Source organism: Chenopodium album, chromosome 25 (assembly GCF_948465745.1).
Source record: "Chenopodium album chromosome 25, dcCheAlbu1.1, whole genome shotgun sequence".
Taxonomy (NCBI): Eukaryota; Viridiplantae; Streptophyta; class Magnoliopsida; order Caryophyllales; family Amaranthaceae; genus Chenopodium; species Chenopodium album.
In genome coordinates, this window is record NC_137858.1 from 13851180 (window position 1) to 13870145 (window position 18966).

Here is an 18966-nt window from a genome sequence, read left to right on the forward strand (position 1 = left end):
ACTATAGAATCGCGATCGACGTAGGTAGATAAGACCATACACAATCTACCGCACGGCCCAACTACACGGGCTACATCGTAAGCTCTTAAAGTAGTTTAGGGCAATCCTGTCTTCAATTCTCTCTCTCTCTCTCTCCCCCTTTCTTCTCCGACTTCTCTTTGATCTTTTCTTTCACTTCTCTGACACCTTAGTTTTCTGTAAGTATCGCTTTCGCTTCATTTTCAGTGCAGATTTTCTCTCTCTTTTATTTCCTTTAATTGCTAAAAATCTTGCAATTTTTTGGGTGATTTCCTGTTATTAAAGAAACTAACTTTGATTTCTAAGTTTTTGAGCTCTTTAGTTGTATTAATTGTTAAACTAATTTATGACATGGGTTTTAAATTTATGATCAATTGGGTCTGTTTTTCAGGGTATTTTTTTGTTGAAAAATGGCTGAACCATCCAAAGTTATCCATGTTCGTAATGTGGGTCATGAAATTTCTGAGGTACTGATTTTACCCTTTTACAGTTTTCGATTTTATTGCTGTTTTTTGATGCCCACAGTTCTTATTATCTTTAAATTTTGAGAATTATGATTTTTTTTTTTTTCAATTTTCTGTTTACTCTACTTTCATCTTCTCTTGTTGGGATAGACTTTAAACTTGCTTCTTATAGAACAATGGTATTGGACAATCCTTTTGATTCTTGAGTTGTTGTTGTTGTCTGTTTTCGTTTTCGCTTTCGAGGGAAGGTGAGGGATACCTCTTGTCTTTGATGGTATTGGACAGTGTGAATGCCAGTATGCAAATTCTTGTATCAAGTGATCAAGACATCAAGTGAATGTATTAAGTCATCCCTGAGTGATGGTTGATTTCTCACTTTCTTGTCAAATGCATGGCCAAGATAATCATTTTCTGAGAGTCTGAAAGACATTAACAATTATGAGGATTTGATTTGTCTTTTGTGTTTGGTACTGATAGACTAAGAATTAAAACATGCGTAAATCTATTGTGCTTGCGAAATAGTGAATATAATTGGCTCTAGCAGCTTCATGGTTTTTTTTTTTTTTTTTTTTTGGGAATGGTTAAATAGTTCATCTTTAGGTTCCAGTGGCTTTTCTTCATTCAATTGCATTTTGATTGGACAAAAGGCCATCTTTGTTGATCAATTTGTATTATAAGGAGGGAAAGTTGGGCACTTTTAGCTTAGCATAAACCAAGCTTAGGTTGCTTTTTATTCATTTTTTTAAATCGCACGTGTGTATTCATTCAGTTTGCCTGTAACAATATTGGATTCATTGAAGGTGTAGGAGCTGGGCCAAGTAGTAGCAATATTAAGTGGTGTTGTTAGTGTGCCCTGATATTAATAGCCCCATTAACTGAAATTCGACTAAAGCAATCCTAAATAGACCATTTCAACCTACAATGAGGAATGACTGTTTTGGAGGGATTTAGACATCTGCCTTAGTAAGAACCAGTTCAGTTAAAGAAGTGTGTGTGCAGTAGGCTGCGCAAGCTGATCATCAATTGTCTTAACGAAAAACCATGGGCTTCCTCTTTTACTTGCTTATGCAAATCCACCATAAGTTGCTCAAGAGTCTTTGACGAATATTTTTTTCCTTGGTTGTTTGTTCTTAGTTTCCTGCCCTTAGTTATTTTGTTGTATATTATCTTGAATATGGAAATCTCTAGTGATGTAAGCTAGTAGCTGATTATAACCCAAATCTTTGACGTTTGTCAATTTGTGAGATCCTGTTTATTTATTTATTTATGGGTGGGAATAGAGTTGCTAGTGATCTCTCTGTCTATAGTTTGGACTATGTAGTATAGCAGTGATCCTAGGCATTTTGTAAATTTTTGCATTTTGTTTGCTTTATTTTACCTTATCAGCTACTTTTTCTTGATCTTCCAGAATGATTTACTCCAGCTGTTCCAGCCATTTGGAGTTATCACAAAACTTGTAATGTTGCGAGCAAAGAATCAGGTTTGTTCAATGTGTATAATCTAGAGTGGGCAGTTGCCGCAGTTCTGAACTTCGACAAGTTCGCTTTTGATTAATTGTCTTTTGGAAAAACTTTCCAGGCTCTTGTTCAAATGCAAGATGTTCCCTCTGCCGTCAATGTTTTGCAGTACTACACAAACACACAGCCAACTATAAGGTGTGTTGATGAAGTAACAACTTTTGTCATAAGCTTTAATGCTTTATTATCGACGACTGATTCAAAAATAAATTTATAAGTGTGGACTCTTTTCTTGATAAGCTTTGGTCTATGAAATCATTGTCAAAAGAGAGTAGGACCTAGCTCATTTCCGTGTCCTCATAGGCCTCAAAGCTTAATTTTGATTACTAAATGAATTTCCTCAATTAGTTCTGCCACATTTGATGTGGGATTATATTTACTTAATTCTTTTCTGTTCCCTATTATGTGTTTTCAAGCATATGACAATTCTGTAATTGGGGTGAATAGTGTTCTACTGAAAGAAGTTAAAGCTGCTACGCTGGATGGTATTCAGTTATTTTAATTCCCCATGTTGTCTAGCTTAATATGTTCTTTTTGGCTTGGTCATTGCTACCATATGTATTCACATTGCATTCTGAGTTCTTCAAGGGTTTAATTCTTTTAGAATTGATAGATTGCTTGCTTCTGGCCTAGTTATGGAAACATAACATTTGGCAAGCTGGTGCAGGGATGCATAAATACCACTAAAACATTATCTTATTTGATATCCTTACATCATGCGGAGTACCTTTTAGAACATAAGTTGATCTTCACTTCATATCTGTTTGAAGATTGCTATCTTATAGTGCCGAAGTGTTTTGCTTGTTTATCCAGCCTCTACTGCTATACAATCCTAGTTATGACTCTTTGTTGTTGGTGGAATTATTTTGGATTTACTATTTAAAACTCATTATGACTTCATCATAGGGCAGCATATGTTATTTTGAGGATTGTTGGAGTACTAATTGGACCCTTAGGAAGCTTATGATTGAATAATTGCGGAAATGGATTGAGGGATAAATTAGAAGGCTTTTTGTCCTATGTAAGAGATTGATTTTTGTTTTTCTTGCTTAGGGCCTGAGTTGGTTATATTGCATTTGTGTCAACCAGTTTTACAAAAGCATTTGTGATATAGTTAATTTGTCAAAATAGAAATCTTGTAGTTAATCTATCAAAATGAAAATCTTATGTGACATAGGGCTGTGAGAAAATCATTCCTCTTAAGAATGTTGCTGAGTGTGGGCAATTGTTATTAGCTGAACACATTACCTTGAGCATCTTCAACCCTTTTGGGGGGGGGGGGGGGGGGGGCGTAGGCTTACAGCACAAGTATGGGGCGTTACTCCCGCGAAACATTCAGGCGCTCCTTCTAACTATGTTACTTGGACTTGGGTACCCATGTCCGACACGGGTACGTGTCCGACTCGGCTATTTTGTGAAAAAATTCTATAATTTTCAACTAAAATGAAGTGTCCATGTGTCATACCCATGTCCGAGGGTCGAGGGTCCGACACGGGTACTTGAGATAAAATGAAGAGTCCGAGTAACATAGCCTTCTAACTCCATGTTAAAAATCGTCCTCCTAGTCGTGAGAATCTGTTCTGCTCAGCAGACTCCTCCCTCGGTTCTCTGTCGAGAGTCTATCAACCCTACAATAATCTTGTGCTATTGGATTCCTTTTCTTAAAATTGGGAAAATACATATGCTTTTTCAGTCTTCATCTAGATAACCATGATGATATGATAGCCTAGCCTGGTGGTGAAGGTGTGTAGAAAAGGATCTTGGCTCACTTCAACAGATAGGAGTGAAGAGGATGCATGGTCCATGAATGTTATTGGATTGAAATTTGGGGAAGTATGTGCTGATGCAGTTTTCATGAAGTCATACACGCTGGTGGCCAAGCCTAGGCGTGAAATGTGGAGAAAAGGGATGTTGATTTGCTTTGATGGTTAGTAGGAGAGGGCTCATAGTTCTAGTACCCTTGGCATTTAGAGGAAATTTATTTGGCTGTGGAAGAACTTTGAATGAGGCTTTAATCATAACACTTTTATTAATATGCAGACAGTGACCTTGGCTGTCTTTGTTTCTTGTTAGTCTGGCTTTGGCAGTCCTCCCAAATGCGAATCTCACAATTAGAGTTAAACTACTTGCACATCACTAAGTCTCACACTTCACGAAGTCTGCACAAAAGTTTATAATGTTTAAGATTAAAAATTAGAGGGCAAGCTCTAGGAGGATAATGCAGTTAAAACTGGAGCTAGGTTGAGAATGCCTAAGATATGTACATATGAAGATGTCACTTTTTCAGTGGTGCTTACCCCAATGATAGGCATAATGATGTCCTTTGACTTACAAGGTATTCAGGAGATCGTTGAAGCACTAATAATGCGTATTGTTGTATGGATTGTTAATAAGGAGTGACTCTTGGAGTTCATGTAGCAGAGGGAAAGTTGTAGTGAGATTACCTGTATGCAGATTTTCCTGTTTCAGTATGGATGTTTTGCTCAATGAATTTCCTGGAAACTTGTGTCGTCATTCTTTCTACCTAAGTAGAGCTTCAATAGGTAGGTGGTTTAAAAAGGATGCACTAGTGCACTACTATAAGTCATTGTATCAAATTTTGACACACGGCTGTATCATCAAGTATCGCTCTATTTGTAACAAAATATAGGTTAAAGGTACCACCAAAAATCAATACCAATCTTGGTTTTAAAAAGCGCGTAGGCGCGCCTTGCTCCCGGGCTCTGGGAAATGGGCTTTAGCTAGGCAAGGCTCGGTCACCTACGAAAGGCGCGTGCCTCAAAGCGCCTTTGGTAAGGTGCGCCTTTGCGCCTCAAGGAAAATAACTAAGATTTAATTTATAAATTGAAGAATGGTGGACATTTTTTCAAATTCAGACTACCTTAGCTTTACATATATCATTATTTAATTTATTATAAATCTTTTAAATAGGTATTAAGTACAATCAAAGGAAAAAATAAATTGAAATAAATTTATAAATACATGCGCCTTGCATACAAAAGGCGCGCGCCTTCGCCTTGCGCCTCGCGCCTTCACCTTGCGCCTCGCGCCTAGGCTGCAAGGACCATTTGCGCCTTGGTGCGCCTTGCGCCTTTTAAAACTAGGATACCAATGCGATATACTGACATGAGGTGTTGAAATCTTGAAACTCTTGAAGTTACTGTATGTCGGACGAAACTTATCTAACTTTTCCAAATAGCAGCATAGAACTCCCTTACTGACTTAACTTACAGATTCCCTTGCCCCCACAACACGATAGGGAGAGAAACAGAAGGTTGTGGCCATATTCTCTGTGAGGCAGTGTGAGGCTGTGAGACAGTGTGAGGTCGGGTAGAGTAGGTCAGGTTGTTGTTTATTTTTTTGATTGATTCTCAGATTTTACAATTGGTGGAGCTTGGTCTTTGGCCAAAGGGTGGGGTTGGGTGGTTCAAATGAGTTTCTTATTACAGTGGTAGTCAGTTGGGTAGTGTAGTGCCATATTGGGTGTAGTTGAAATTGTTTTAATATATATGTATGAACTTTCTTTGTTTTAAGTTGCAATGTTTTGTCTTTTGCACTATTCATCTACCCTGATTATCTAGGTTAATTTATACTTACAATTATTTTAAACACATCTGCTCTGATTATTTGGACAAATTAAAACTAATCATTCAAGAAGGGCTAATTGGTTGAATGTCTTCTTACTTCCTCTCATTATATGTCTTTTTTGAGGGATATTTAGCATGCTTGCACTTATTTTTTTTGTCTCTTTGTTTAATGTGAAATTTCTGATTACTTACTAATCTATCGTCTCGTGGTGTAATTGATGAAAATTATGAAATGACTAGTTTGTTCTTTGACTGCTCACTCACAATCTTTGGTCATTGATTTATGGAGGATTGGGATTCTTCATTCCGAAAGTCTTGTCCTTCCTTCTTTTTCTCTTAAAATATCCTGTCAGAAGAAAGCATGTATTCTGACACTTTTTTGTGTTTTCTAGGATGAATGCTCCTTTCTATTTTGTATATAAATGGGACATAAAATGTTTATATGATGATAAAGTGTAGTTGGATGCAATAATATACTACCACGCTTGTATTTTTTAAATAATATAGCCTCAGTATGAACCTTGTTTGTTTGTATGCTATGGTCTTTATCATTGACTTCGTTTTGTGTTTGCTATGCTTTTATTTTTTTGGTAGGGGAAGAAATGTTTATATTCAATTCTCGTCACATCAAGAATTAACAACAATGGATCAGAACACTCATGGACGAGGAGATGAGGTTGGTATATGTACCATTTATAATTATAGGAAGTTTCCTATAAAGCCATTTATGTTCCCTCAAAAAAGAATAAAAAAAAAAAATCATGTTGTGTAATTGGATTGTTTAAAAGAAATGGAAACAGACTCATGAATTTCATTCACTATCACTTGATATACATGTGTATCTCTTCTCATATATGCTTTTGGCTGGACATAAATCATTTATGCTGAGTGTAGTTTGATTCAGATCTTATATGTGGGAGCATAAGAATCTGTATTGCATCTTTTACTGAGCTGATGTACTTGCAAAGCTGTCTGCCGGTGATGTTTTCTAAATTATCGTGTATTTCTGCAATTAATAACCAGAAGTAACAAAATGTTTGATTCCATGTATCATTCAATGCATTCATTTTGTTTGTATTCTTTACTCAGACATTAAAAAAAATAATTGTCCTACAAGTAGTCAGAAAGTTGAAAACTTTGACAGAGTTGCTTGTTCTGAAATATTCATAATGATGTGGCCTTATTCTGTAGTTTGGATTACTGTCTCAGCCAAAGCATGAAAGTATTAATTTTGAGTTCATATAATATGTTTTTGTAATGTATATGTATCACAGCTGGAACTGGGATGTGGAGGTGGTACATGAAAATTAGGACTTAGTGATTAGTTTTTTATGAGAGTAGATGCATTTAAGAGTATATAGGGTCTTTGGTATGCAGAAATATGCCAATAGTGTCCTAATATTTCTTCTGCAGGGAAAGGGCAATAAGTTTTACTGGTGAGTTCTGTGTCACATTTTGAAATTGGAAAATTTTGCATCTTTCTCTGTTGGCTCTAGTAAGAGTAGGGAATTGTTGTGTCTGACACTGCTCTTAGTTATATTTAAGTTATTAAAGTTGAATAAGCTGTTATAGCATATTCTATAAATAGCTAAACTTATTAACTGTGTCTGTCATGAGGCTAGCTTCGCATTAGGAGAGGAATGTAGAGTGCTTTATTGTCTTACTTGAGTAAATGCTTTTAAGATGCAATTAGGAACCTCAGGCCTATTTCCTGTCCAGTCTCCAATATGGTAAGACTGCTTCTAGTGGATTCTGATTTGATTGTACGCTAATCTTAGCACTTGTAAGGGGATTTACACAGTTCATGCAGTAAATTAGCTGCAGAGCTGTTTTAAGTAGCATGATTTATGATGTTCGTTTTTTTATTGGCCTTTTGCCTATGTGCTTTTAGTTCACTTCATGCTTTCTTTTTAAATTGTGGTGGTCTTATTTATTTATGTGATTTTTTTTCTATTACATGTATTGTTTCTTTAAGTTCTCTCTTCATCTCTCTATATATTCTTCTCTATTTATTCTCCTCTCTCTCCCCCTTTTCTGTCTCTATGCTGGTCTGCTGTGGGGCATCTCTGGGAACTCAGCCTAACCGAATTCTGTTAGTTACAATCCATCAAGCGGTCTATCCAATAACTGTGGACGTTCTGCATCAAGTTTTTTCTCCTCATGGATTTGTAGAGAAGATTGTTACGTTTCAGAAGACAGCTGGTCAGCTTATTCAAGTTTTTCTCTCATTTCTGTTTTCTTTTCTTTTCTCTCCGATTCTATTTCTGTCTAGAATTGTTTCTTGATATAAAGTTTTAATGTCACATATGCATATGTTAACATGTCATGTTTGTGATTGAATTTTTCCGGTTGGCAAACAGATTTTCTGAAACATGTATCTGATTTTTTTCTTCGAAAAGTACATTATACTTCAAAGACCAGTTTCTTCTGAGTACTTTTGTTTTGTAGGTTTTCAAGCTCTTATCCAGTATCAATCACGCCATAGTGCGGTCACTGCACGAACTTCACTTCAGGTTTGAGTACAATCAAATATATTCCTATTTGCTTCCGACAATTGCTTTGGGAATGACCTAATCTCATTTAATCTTCTTTAGGGGCGGAATATTTATGATGGTTGCTGCCAACTAGATATTCAGTATTCAAAGTATGTCTGAGCTCTGAATTACTGGCTTTGGTGACTTGCATTTTATTCTATGTGATCCATGTATTCATTTCGGTGATTATGTGCAATGTTCACTTATCTTTAGCAAATAGCCAACTGTGTAACATGCGAACATCTATTTTGTTAATTCGTTTTATTATCTTGATGCAGTCTTGAAGAACTGCAAGTCAATTATAATAATGAGCGGACAAGGTATGCTACATACTGCAAGCTTCCATTAATTTGTTTAAGAATGCGAAAGGATTCTTGTTGACGCGGCATTATTGAATCGATGCATAATAATAATTTTTTATGCAGGGATTTCACCAATCCATCCTTGCCGGCAGAACCGAAAGGCAGATCTTCTCAGGTATGCCAGAACACGACCTTGGAAATTGTTCACTTTTGTCAGCATAAAATTAACAGAGAGTTTTGTAACAGCTTGGCTATGCAGATGGTGGTGGTATGTACCCACTTCCAACAGGTGGAGCTCCAGGTAATCAGTTGTGTTTTAAATGTCCTAAATTTCTAGTATTTACATTCCAATATTAAGTGTCTAATTGACTCTTTTTGTTTTTTTCCCTTCATTTGGGGTGTTTCAGTTGCATTTCCACAGGTACTTTTCTCTAAGTGAAGTGATGAAGGTTCTTTTTGACTGGAGATGCTGATGCTTCCATCCGTTATTTTTTTCCCTCTTTTCTTTTCATGCTCTATAAATACCTGTCCTTTTTCAAGCAAGTACTTAGACATCATTTTTTGCATTTTACATTTTCGCTAAGAGAATCAATGGGCATGGTTTTTTAGATGGCGAACCATGCAGCTATCGCAGCTGCTTTTGGTGGTGTTTTTCCTCCTGGAATCACAGGAATGAATGACAGGTGCACAATACTTGTATCTAGCCTAAATCCTGATGTAAGTCTACCATCCTATTCTCTTCCTTTGTCTCTTATGCCACAATGTTGATACGTAATTAGAATGGACCTTGTTTCAATGTCCTGTGGTCATTTGTGCTTTTTGGCTTGTGTTACAGAGAATTGACGAGGACAAACTTTTCAATTTATTCTCTCTATATGGGAACATAGTGAGAATTAAACTTCTTCGTAATAAACCAGATCATGCCCTAGTACAGATGGGTGATGGCTTCCAAGCTGAATTGGCTGTTCATTTTCTGAAGGTGTGTTCTTGGAATGTCTCTGACTATTGTCTCTTTTAGTTTCTTGGGGATACATAAATGCAAAGTATATAAATAATTTTTTTTTTTTGAAAGCAAGTATATAAATAATTTAATTCTGTTTTAATTCAGTAGTAAGTAAACATCTTTATTGTGTGGGAAGCTGATCTTTTTAGGAACAGCTTTTGTGTTCTTGTAAAGCACACCACTCTTGTTGTATCATGTCTCTTTTCTTATCTGCTGAACAGCCACTAAGTGAGCTTTGTTATAGGAAGTTGTATATCATGTCTCATTCCTTCTAATTGGTGTTTATCGAGTTAAAGCTGAATTGCTGTTTATCATTTGAATTGCAGGGGATTACACTCTTTGGAAAGCGATTAGATGTTAACTTTTCCAGGTACCCTCAAATCACCTCAGGCACCGACACCCATGAATACCTCAACTCAAACCTTAACCGGTTCAACCGTAACGCGGCCAAAAATTACCGCTACTGCTGCTCTCCAACGAAAATGATTCACTTGTCCACCATCCCCCAGGATATTACTGAGGAAGAGATAGTGAGTCATCTGGAGGAGCATGGGACTATTATTAACACGAAAGTGTTCGAGACTAATGGCAAGAAGCAAGCCCTTGTTTTGTTTGAGAACGAAGAGCAGGCTACTGAAGCTCTTGTGTGCAAGAATGCAACCACCCTTGACGGCTGTGTCATTCGCATATCCTTCTCTCAGTCACAGGCCATATGATCAATTGGCGATCATTTGTTTATGATTAGAACCACAAACCATCCGTGCAACCTGACTACTGGTATGGTGTTGAGTGTGTTGGAATTATCTCTTTTTTCTTTCTATTTTGTTATTAACATACACTTGTTGCTCCTTCTGGGTTATGGCTCTTTCACTAGCTGTGCTCAGAAGGTAGCAGCCTTGAGCAATGTATCACTATTTCTTTATATTCGCTCACCATGTTTTTCTTGGCTGTATATTCGTGAGTCTGCTGCTCTTGTAGTTTTTTTTTCTAACTCTTTCTTCTATGTTGTATGTTAATGTATTGCTATGTTGCTTATATTTGTAATACTAGATTGCTTTTATGAATTATTTTATCTTCAGAGACTACCCTTTCATTCGTGCTTCGTACTTGACTATTGAAGTTGATTTTTGCATATGCCATATGTACCTGTGAATCAGGCATGAGGAGATCAATGTGAAAATGGTATTAACACTTTATATTAACATCTCCAGTCCTTTCTATTGATTCAAAATATCAATTGTTTTTAATCTTTTATAACCTGATGATGGCTTGTACGAATATAAAGAAACTGATTTAAAAAAAAAACCGACTGTTAAAAAGAAATCGTTTATAAATCTTTTATAACCGATACCAAAGCAAATTCTTGCGGGCTAGGTTCAAAGAGGAAGATACTCATTAGTGGGGTGTTTCTGAGTCCGTCTAAAGTTTTACATCATGTGGCAAATGCTTAGCTCCCCAATGAAGTCGTTAAAGACAGGTCTTCATCTCCGCTTGTAAGGCCGATTGAGCCCTTTCGTGATAATTTCATGAATACCAAATTCCATGACCTCCAAGCACTTGGTCAACATGTAAAATAGCTTGCATAAAGGGTGATCAAGCCTAGCTTTCGAAGGATGCAATCATGCAAACACCATTGTTCTCTGAGTTTGTTGTAAACAAACAGTGTTTGTCTTAACCCCTTTGAGATAATAGCCCACTATCGGGTATGGGCTCATAGTTGTCCATACCACAACATAATTTTTTTTTTTCTCCTTTCCTCTTCACCTTCTTCCTCCTTTAAACCTTTCCCCCACCTCCATGGATAGCTCCTATTGCCGGCTAAACCTTCGCTCACCACACCTCCACCTCCGACAGCAAGGAACCCACCCTACCAGCCACCGTAGAAATCACCGGAAACCACCCAAAAAACATAACCCAAAAATAGAAGAGTGAGCAATGCTATGGAGTATTTCCGGCTGAGTTTTCATGGTCTTCAAACATAGACAAGTTACTTGTTGACTTATGGCTCTAGCCATTTTAAACGGTGAAATCTATGCTGGTAATTGTCTGAGTTTAGTCGAAATTGACGACGATAATTGTTTGTCAGTGCTCAGCTATTATTAATTTGTACGAAGTATATTGTTATATTGGTTTGTATAAAGTTATTCTTAATTTGTACTCCGTATATTGTTATTACAGTGTTGAATATTATTATTAAGATGATGGAGACTACTTTTTACATCTTGGTAAATACTACATAAAATTACATTTTTGCCCTCAATATGTGCCCAATGAGCCCATACCCGCTAGTGATCTATTAATCCTAAAGTAACCTCAGCATGAATGCATGATCATCCATCCCTCGTTCATAAGTTCATAACAACCCGATGGACACAATTGCTACGAGAGTATCACTCTTCTCCTATCTCACTTCTTCACCTCTTTCTCTTCCCTCCAAATTTCCAAGAACCCCAAATTCAATTCCAATTCCACCAACTAACTCACCCAATCAAAGAAGAAACTACACATTTCCATCAATTTCAAAACTGGGTAATTCCCAGAAAAACAACACTGAAATCTTTGACGAGGCGGCATTCGAAGCAAATCGCCTCACCCTTGATGCTAAAGCTCGAGAATCAATGGCGGAAGCCTCTGAAATAGAGATGAATGAGAGTGAAGATGATGACCCAAAGGCTTGGAAATGGAGAATTAGGAAAAGGGTTTGGGATTTAATGGAAGCTCAGAATATTGCTCAATTTCCTCGACCTGTTCATCATCGTATTCCCAATTTTGTTGGTGCTCCACTTGCTGCTAACAAGGTATTCCATCAATTTTATACTTATAATGCTGTTATCTTATGTTATTTGTGATGAATTTTCATGGGGTTTGAATGAATTTTTATGGGGTTTGAATGAATTTTTGGCAGTTGGGTGAATTGGATGTGTTTCAGGAGGCGAATTGTGTGAAGGTTAACCCGGATTCTCCACAGAAACAAGTCAGATTCTTGACGCTTTCTGGTTGGTGGTTGTTTTTAATTCACTGTTTTGTTTGGTGTTCACTTGGTCTTGTATATAACGGGTGTATTGTATGCAACATAGGCAGTAAATAGTAACTGAAATCGCGTAAAATTCTATTCATTGTCAAAATGATTACTATGTGATTTGTGGTTTGCGGGGTGACTAAACTTGCTGTATAGAATATTAAATTACACCTGGTGTTACAGCTTTTGCTGTTGTTGGTTCACTGGTTGTTTTCATTTAGTTCCTCTTAATACTATGGTATTGAGCTGACCGTTGCATTAGCTCATTTTTAGTCGTTGCTTATGTTGATTTGTTGAGTGGTGAAGAATTTGAAAATTTGAGGGTATCATAGACTTGCTGTTTGAGATTTTGCTATGTTTTGTTGATAACTGCTTTACCTTCAAGGTTTTAGGCAAGAAATATTATGTAATCACACAAAGTAAAATTTGATGGAGATTTTGCTTAGTCCCCACACTGTGAAAAAAAAAAATCTTTGAATGATTATATGCTGTGAATTAATTGGTTAATCTTTGCTTTTCAGATAGAGTTCCAAAGGAGAGAGCTTCTGTGCAACTATAGTTTATGACTTTATGGGGGTTAGGTTTTGTATATCTGCCCCCTCTTGTTTTAATTTAGGGCTCTAGGCTTTTGAGCTGTTTAACCAAAAAGGGGAAGCTTAGAACTCTTATACTGAGTGGCGAATAGGTATATTTTCTTAATTGTGCGAATCTGTGAAATATATCTACATTTTAGTGAACAATAGATTTATTTTCTATAAAGTGGTTTGAATAATGAAGTTCTGAACCATATTGGAAGGCAAGTACAGCTCTTAAATTAGTTAATAATAGATGGCCATCCCCGAATTTTGTGTTTGCTGTAGACCAATGTTAAGTAATGTTTTAAATCTTGATAGAGTTGACTCTACAGAAGTAATATGGAAATCTGTGTTCAAAATTAAAATTGAGAACGTCTTGTTTTTATAGCAATTCATAAAGATCTTCACGTGCTTGTATGGTTAAGGGGAAGTTTTTCGTGTGTTTATGGATATACTATTTGCTGTTCACTCAATTTCTCAAGGCTGTTGTGTTGATGCAGAGGGGAAGAAACTGCTGACTCCCCAGCCACGTTTGAGAACCGGGTTCTTTTCTGTTCTCGAGTTTGGAATGCTGACTTTGAGCAATATAAACGAGGCATGCACCTCTGTAGGTGTAGCAAAATATGGAAGGCCAATTGGTCTTGATGAAAAGATCAAAGTAGACTTAATTGTCATTGGTTCAGTTGCTGTTGATCCGAACACTGGAGCCCGGCTTGGAAAGGGTGAGGTAGTTTTCCATTGCTATGATGTTTATTTTCTGTTTCCATATCATGTATGCTATATTTGGAAATTTTTTCTTAGCAATGGGTTGCTTCTATTTGTTGTTTTCTTTTATAGTGATTTAGAGGCCTTCTATGATCAATTCACCATTGCATGAGCGTAATAAGCGGCACATTCATATCAATCAGGATGAAAAATATGAAAGTCTTGATCAATGATTGTTTAGCTGCTATGAATTATTATCCTTTTTTGGCATTTTGCTGTTCCAGTTTCTGTCCCTTTAAAAAAGGCTTTAATAAATTAGGCTATCGATTGTAGCGGTCTTCTTTATTTTTAATGGTGTAACTGTGCTCCTAGTCTTGTCAGCTTTCCTATATTAGCTATTCCTGTGCAATGTAATTGAAGTAACTTTACTTATTTAACAAACAATTTGTAACCCATTATTTGTATTGCTGGAGCAATGTGTTTGTCTTGGTCTGTTAAAATGCAGCCATTTCAAAAAAAAAAAAAAAAAAAAAAAAAAAGAAAAAGAAAGAAAGAAAAAAAAAAAATTGGTTCTTAAATCTCAATTGTCTTTGAAGATGCCATAAATTAGTAATGATTTTGCTCCTTTTGGTTTGTATAGATTAGCTTATTTAATGTTCTCTGAATCTGGTAGGGTTATAGATAAACTTCATTTCTTGAGCCAGATTATTCTTCTAGTTGTTTTGACTTAATCAGAATTTTTTCTTTTTGTCATTTGGTAGTAAGAGAAAATTTTATTCAATCATAAACAAAAGTACATAAATGGACTGTAAGTAGAGACAACCCTTCTAAGGAGGCTCCCTTCCACTATTAATACCCAACCAAAATAGGCATCAGCTTTATAGAACCAATACCAATTACAAAGAGTATAACCTAAAATGCAAAGCAAGCTATAGAAGTATAGAACTTTAGTCACAAAAATTATTGGTCATCCAGCCAGATTCTATCAGCACTCAGCAGATGAAACATTTTCCCACATGATCCCTTTATTCTACTTAATAGTACTCTGAATTTCCATTGACCATTATTGCCGAGGCCGCAGTGGGTATCTTTCCTTTCCAAAGAGCTTCATTACTTGTTATGCACACTTTATGTACAATTCCTGCCACTGCTGCTGCTTCTACATTCATTCTGAACCTAGATATTTTAGCCCTCCTGCCAATCCACCCAAGTAGCAGATACAACTATACGTAGGCCAGTTTTTAGCTCTCCTTCCACTTCATCTGGTTTCTTCATATTTCTCAATCTGTGCTAGTTTTATCCGTCCAGGCTTTATTCTATTGTTATACTGCACGTGTAAAACATTATACCTTTTTTTATTTTTATTTTTATTTATTTTCTAATTTTTTAAAAATACCTTTAGATATATGAAGTACTATTTGAATACTGCATGTGCAATTACTCTTCACGCTATTTAATTACCTAACTAGTGAGTAGCCTGGGCGGTTGCCCCGGGTTGCTACTGTTGTAGACGTACAATCGATAATTTTATTTTGAGTCTTTTTAAAAATTGTAGTTCATGGTCAAATTAAAATTGAATATTTTTTTTTAGTATTTTTTTTAGTATTTTTTTTCTTAATTGAACCTTGTTGTTTGCACTTATATAATTTTTTTTACATATTAATTACATACTTGATAATTGGCTAAGATGGTGAAATGGCTATAGTTGTTATACGAGGTTGAGGGTTCGATCCTCCTTATCCTTATGTTTTTAAATTCAATAATGTTGGTTGCTTGGGTGATGTGTTGTTGTTTGAGTGATGATGTGACATCACAATATATTGAAAAGATGATGTGGCGCAACAAAAAAGGGACTACGTGGCACATCGACGATCTTAGGAAAGCCTTTTAATATATAGATAGATATGTAGTATAAACTTTATACTATAAAGCATAAAACCTTGAGAAAATCCCAATAACATTTTACATGATACTACTTATCATTTGTTTCTATAGTAGAAACTATTGGTCAAAGGCTATGTCTATATGGTAGAACAAAAAAAGAACAAATAACTAGAGGATGAGTAAAATCCCAATCACATTTTACATGATATCATTTAAATCAAAACTTTATAGTAATTCATCCTGAAGCCTTTGTAAAATCCATCTTTTTGGTTCCTCCAAATTTATATTCCCATTAATTCTCATCATCTTTCAATGTTTTTTTTTCCCTTCTTCTATGCTTTATAAAATTCGTTTTTATTCTATATTTAGAACTAGCCCGGATCCGGCCCATTGAACAGGTTTAGGCCTGTACCACATCTTTGGATAGATTCTATATCCCATCTTTCGTTTGAGATGCCCCTTCTAACGATCCTTATCCAACAATAAACTAAAATATCTTGACCGCTTGATTTTTAATGCCTTTCATTTGCTTCTAGCAGAAAAAAAGATAATCGTACATTTTGGTTATCATAAAGTGGTAGTTATACTTCCAGCAGCACATTACTCTGAGCCCTTTTAAAATTATGCGTATGATTGATCTAAAACAAAATGTACCTGGCATAAAAAGAGTGGCATATATTAATGCCATCCATATTTCTCTTACTGGTCTGATCTCTCTCTCTCTCTCTTTCTTTTTTTTCGTGTTGCTTTTATTTCATATCTTTGCAAGGTCTTTTGATGATTCAATGTTTGTGAAGGCTAGCTTTTAATGTCCAAAGTTAAACTGTAAATTCGTTGATAGGGATTTGCTGAACTTGAATATGGAATGCTGCGTTACATGGGGGCGATTGATGACTCTACCCCTGTCATTACTACAGGTATTTCTGATGTTCTTTGGTTTCTTATTACAAATGCCCCATTTTGGTTGTACGGAGTATAGTTTTTCTACAAGGACTGATAATGTCTTGACAGTTTAGATCTTTAAACCTCACTCATATTGATAAGTATGGAAAAGTTTGTCAAGATATGTATTGGGTTATGACATGAAAATATCATCATTAGATTTACCTTTAGATACCTTTTATCATTAATATAGTTAATAGTGACATAAATCAGCGCATGATAGAGTGGCATGATCGATCAAAGTTGACAGTTATGCCACAAACTTCTAATTTTGCCTATTAGAATACTGTATTTGACAGCTCTTTAAATTGTAGTTGTCGCTGATGATTCCTTGTTGAAGAATTCCTTTAAAATTTGGCTTTTATATACTTCCCCAGTTTTCAATATAGGTGTTTCTTTCTTTTAGTTTTGAATAAATCTATCATGTATGGGACCTTCAGATCTGTTGTTGAGTATTATATGACGAGATGCCAAAGATTATATGTGCCATATCATGTAAATTTCTCTCTTTCACCAGTGATATGGGAATTGAATCTGTTATTTCATTTCAGTAATTCAGTAATTATTACAGTGCTGTTATTGTTTAGCTGAAGTAGTTAATAATGTTGCAGTGCATGATCCACAACTGGTAGATGATATCCCGGCTGAAAAGTTATTAATCCATGATGTACCTGTCGACATCATTTGCACCCCAACACAGGTCATATTTACCAATACGAATATACCTAAACCACAAGGTTAGTGATGAATTAATTTATCTTCCTAAAACCTTGCATTACTTCCAGTTGCATTATTTAAACTACAAGGTTGTTGATTCTTCTGCAGGGATTTACTGGGAGAAACTGTCTCCTGAGAAATTGGGACAAATACGAGTTCTGCGAGAGCTCAAGAAGAGGATTGAGCAAGAAACTGGGCAAAAGCTTCCAAGTGGTCCATCTGAGAAGCTGCCCCCCACTGCACAGCGAAAGCGCCAATGATTTTCTTTCCTTTTCTAGTCCTTTGTACATTTTTGTTACATATGTAATTACTGTGAACTCTTGCACAAGCGCTTATGGTTCCAACAAGACCATAAATTATAAATATAGTAAACGTAATTAATCTTATATGAGATGATTTTATTACTTGTTATTTTTTCAAAAAAAAGCTGTAAACAAGTTATTTTGATGGCCTTATCATAGGAAAGGAAAAGAAAAGACTATCCATCCAGTACTTGTTTTTGACAGTAAATTTAAAAGTTATGAAAACACCCACAAAAGTTAATTGAACACTCTCAATTTCTCACCCCACTTTGTATTAAAGAATACTTTGTCATTTCACTTAACCTAGAAAAAGGTTTAGGTGTTTGGATTAATATAATATTATTCAAGTTGGTTTGGTTTCAAGTTTAAATTGATCAAGTACGGTTAATTTATAGGTGGAATCGTCGAATGTGTTGATTTACATTTAAAAGTTACAGAGTATTATATAAAGTGTTGTTGCTAATGAGAACTTTTAATTCTTTAAAAATGGTTATGGACCTGTCAAAAAAAAAAAAAAAAAAAAGATTTTGCAAATTTAAAACGAGCGATTTCTATGAATTATGTGAGAAAAGAACAAAAATTCAATAAATACACTACATTTTAATAAAATTCCCGGCATACTATACACGTTAGCAAGTTTACTTATTAATTTTTTCTTTCTTTCTCTCTCTCTCTTTTTTTTTTTGGCAAAATTTAAAAGAAAACTGCTAATTGAGGGATTGTTTGGCATTTTCAATTTCCTGTTTCTTAAACTAAAAATCAAAAACAGGAAACAAGAAAAAGGTGTTTTCACTTTTCTGCTGTTAGTTTTCAAATTATCATGATTTTAATTAGTCTAAATATTTTTTAATGCATTATTTGATATATATAATATACTTTTAAAAAACAAAAAACCAAACAACAGAAAACGACAATGATGCCAAACGAACCCTGAATTAGCGGTTTCATATAATCTATGTACTATAATATTGATTGGCTTGCTCGATTAAGTGGGTGAAAAAATAAACCGCTAAAATATAGCGGTTTAGTTTAATAAACTGTTTAGCGGTTTCAAGCTTTTTATTTTTATTTTTAAAAAAATCAGATTTACAAAAGATGATGTGGACAGTACGCCAGGAATTTAATTACAATGCAGCGTATTTATGATATATTGTTCACTTTTAACATTATATTTGGAAAACATCCAATTAAAACTAGTCAATTTAAAATATTATTTTTATAAACTTATCATACGAAATAATCTCTGAATAATTAAATTAGTCATCTCGAAGGAATATTTGCTTTACTAAATAATAAAATTATCATACAATAAATAAAATAAAAGCTGGAATAGCTCAGCTGGTTAGAGCGTGTGGCTGTTAACCACAAGGTCGGAGGTTCGAACCCTCCTTCTAGCG

General features: G+C 35.3%; 2 protein-coding genes and 1 non-coding gene across 3 annotated transcripts; all 3 read left to right on the forward strand.

Annotated features, from left to right (window-relative positions):
- The first annotated feature begins 24 nt into the window (after window positions 1–24).
- LOC145614298 (polypyrimidine tract-binding protein homolog 3-like) lies at window positions 25–10503 on the forward strand. The gene is made up of 15 exons (XM_081669329.1): window positions 25–197; window positions 410–485; window positions 1891–1962; window positions 2061–2137; window positions 6181–6262; window positions 7665–7788; window positions 8035–8099; window positions 8181–8230; window positions 8399–8440; window positions 8546–8597; window positions 8669–8723; window positions 8830–8843; window positions 9032–9139; window positions 9258–9401; window positions 9752–10503. Exons 2-15 carry the CDS (start codon window positions 429–431, stop codon window positions 10139–10141), a joined length of 1332 nt encoding a protein of 443 aa, XP_081525455.1. The 5' UTR covers window positions 25–197; window positions 410–428; the 3' UTR covers window positions 10142–10503.
- Window positions 10504–11770: 1267 nt separating this feature from the next.
- Window positions 11771–17714, forward strand: LOC145615071 (5-formyltetrahydrofolate cyclo-ligase-like protein COG0212). Its single transcript, XM_081670146.1, has 6 exons — window positions 11771–12223; window positions 12331–12421; window positions 13520–13746; window positions 16450–16525; window positions 17162–17287; window positions 17376–17714. The coding sequence occupies exons 1-6, from the start codon at window positions 11792–11794 to the stop codon at window positions 17525–17527; spliced, it is 1104 nt and encodes a 367-aa protein (XP_081526272.1). The 5' UTR covers window positions 11771–11791; the 3' UTR covers window positions 17528–17714.
- Window positions 17715–18892: 1178 nt separating this feature from the next.
- Window positions 18893–18966, forward strand: TRNAN-GUU (transfer RNA asparagine (anticodon GUU)). Its single transcript has one exon. It is a non-coding gene; the product is annotated as a tRNA-Asn (tRNA).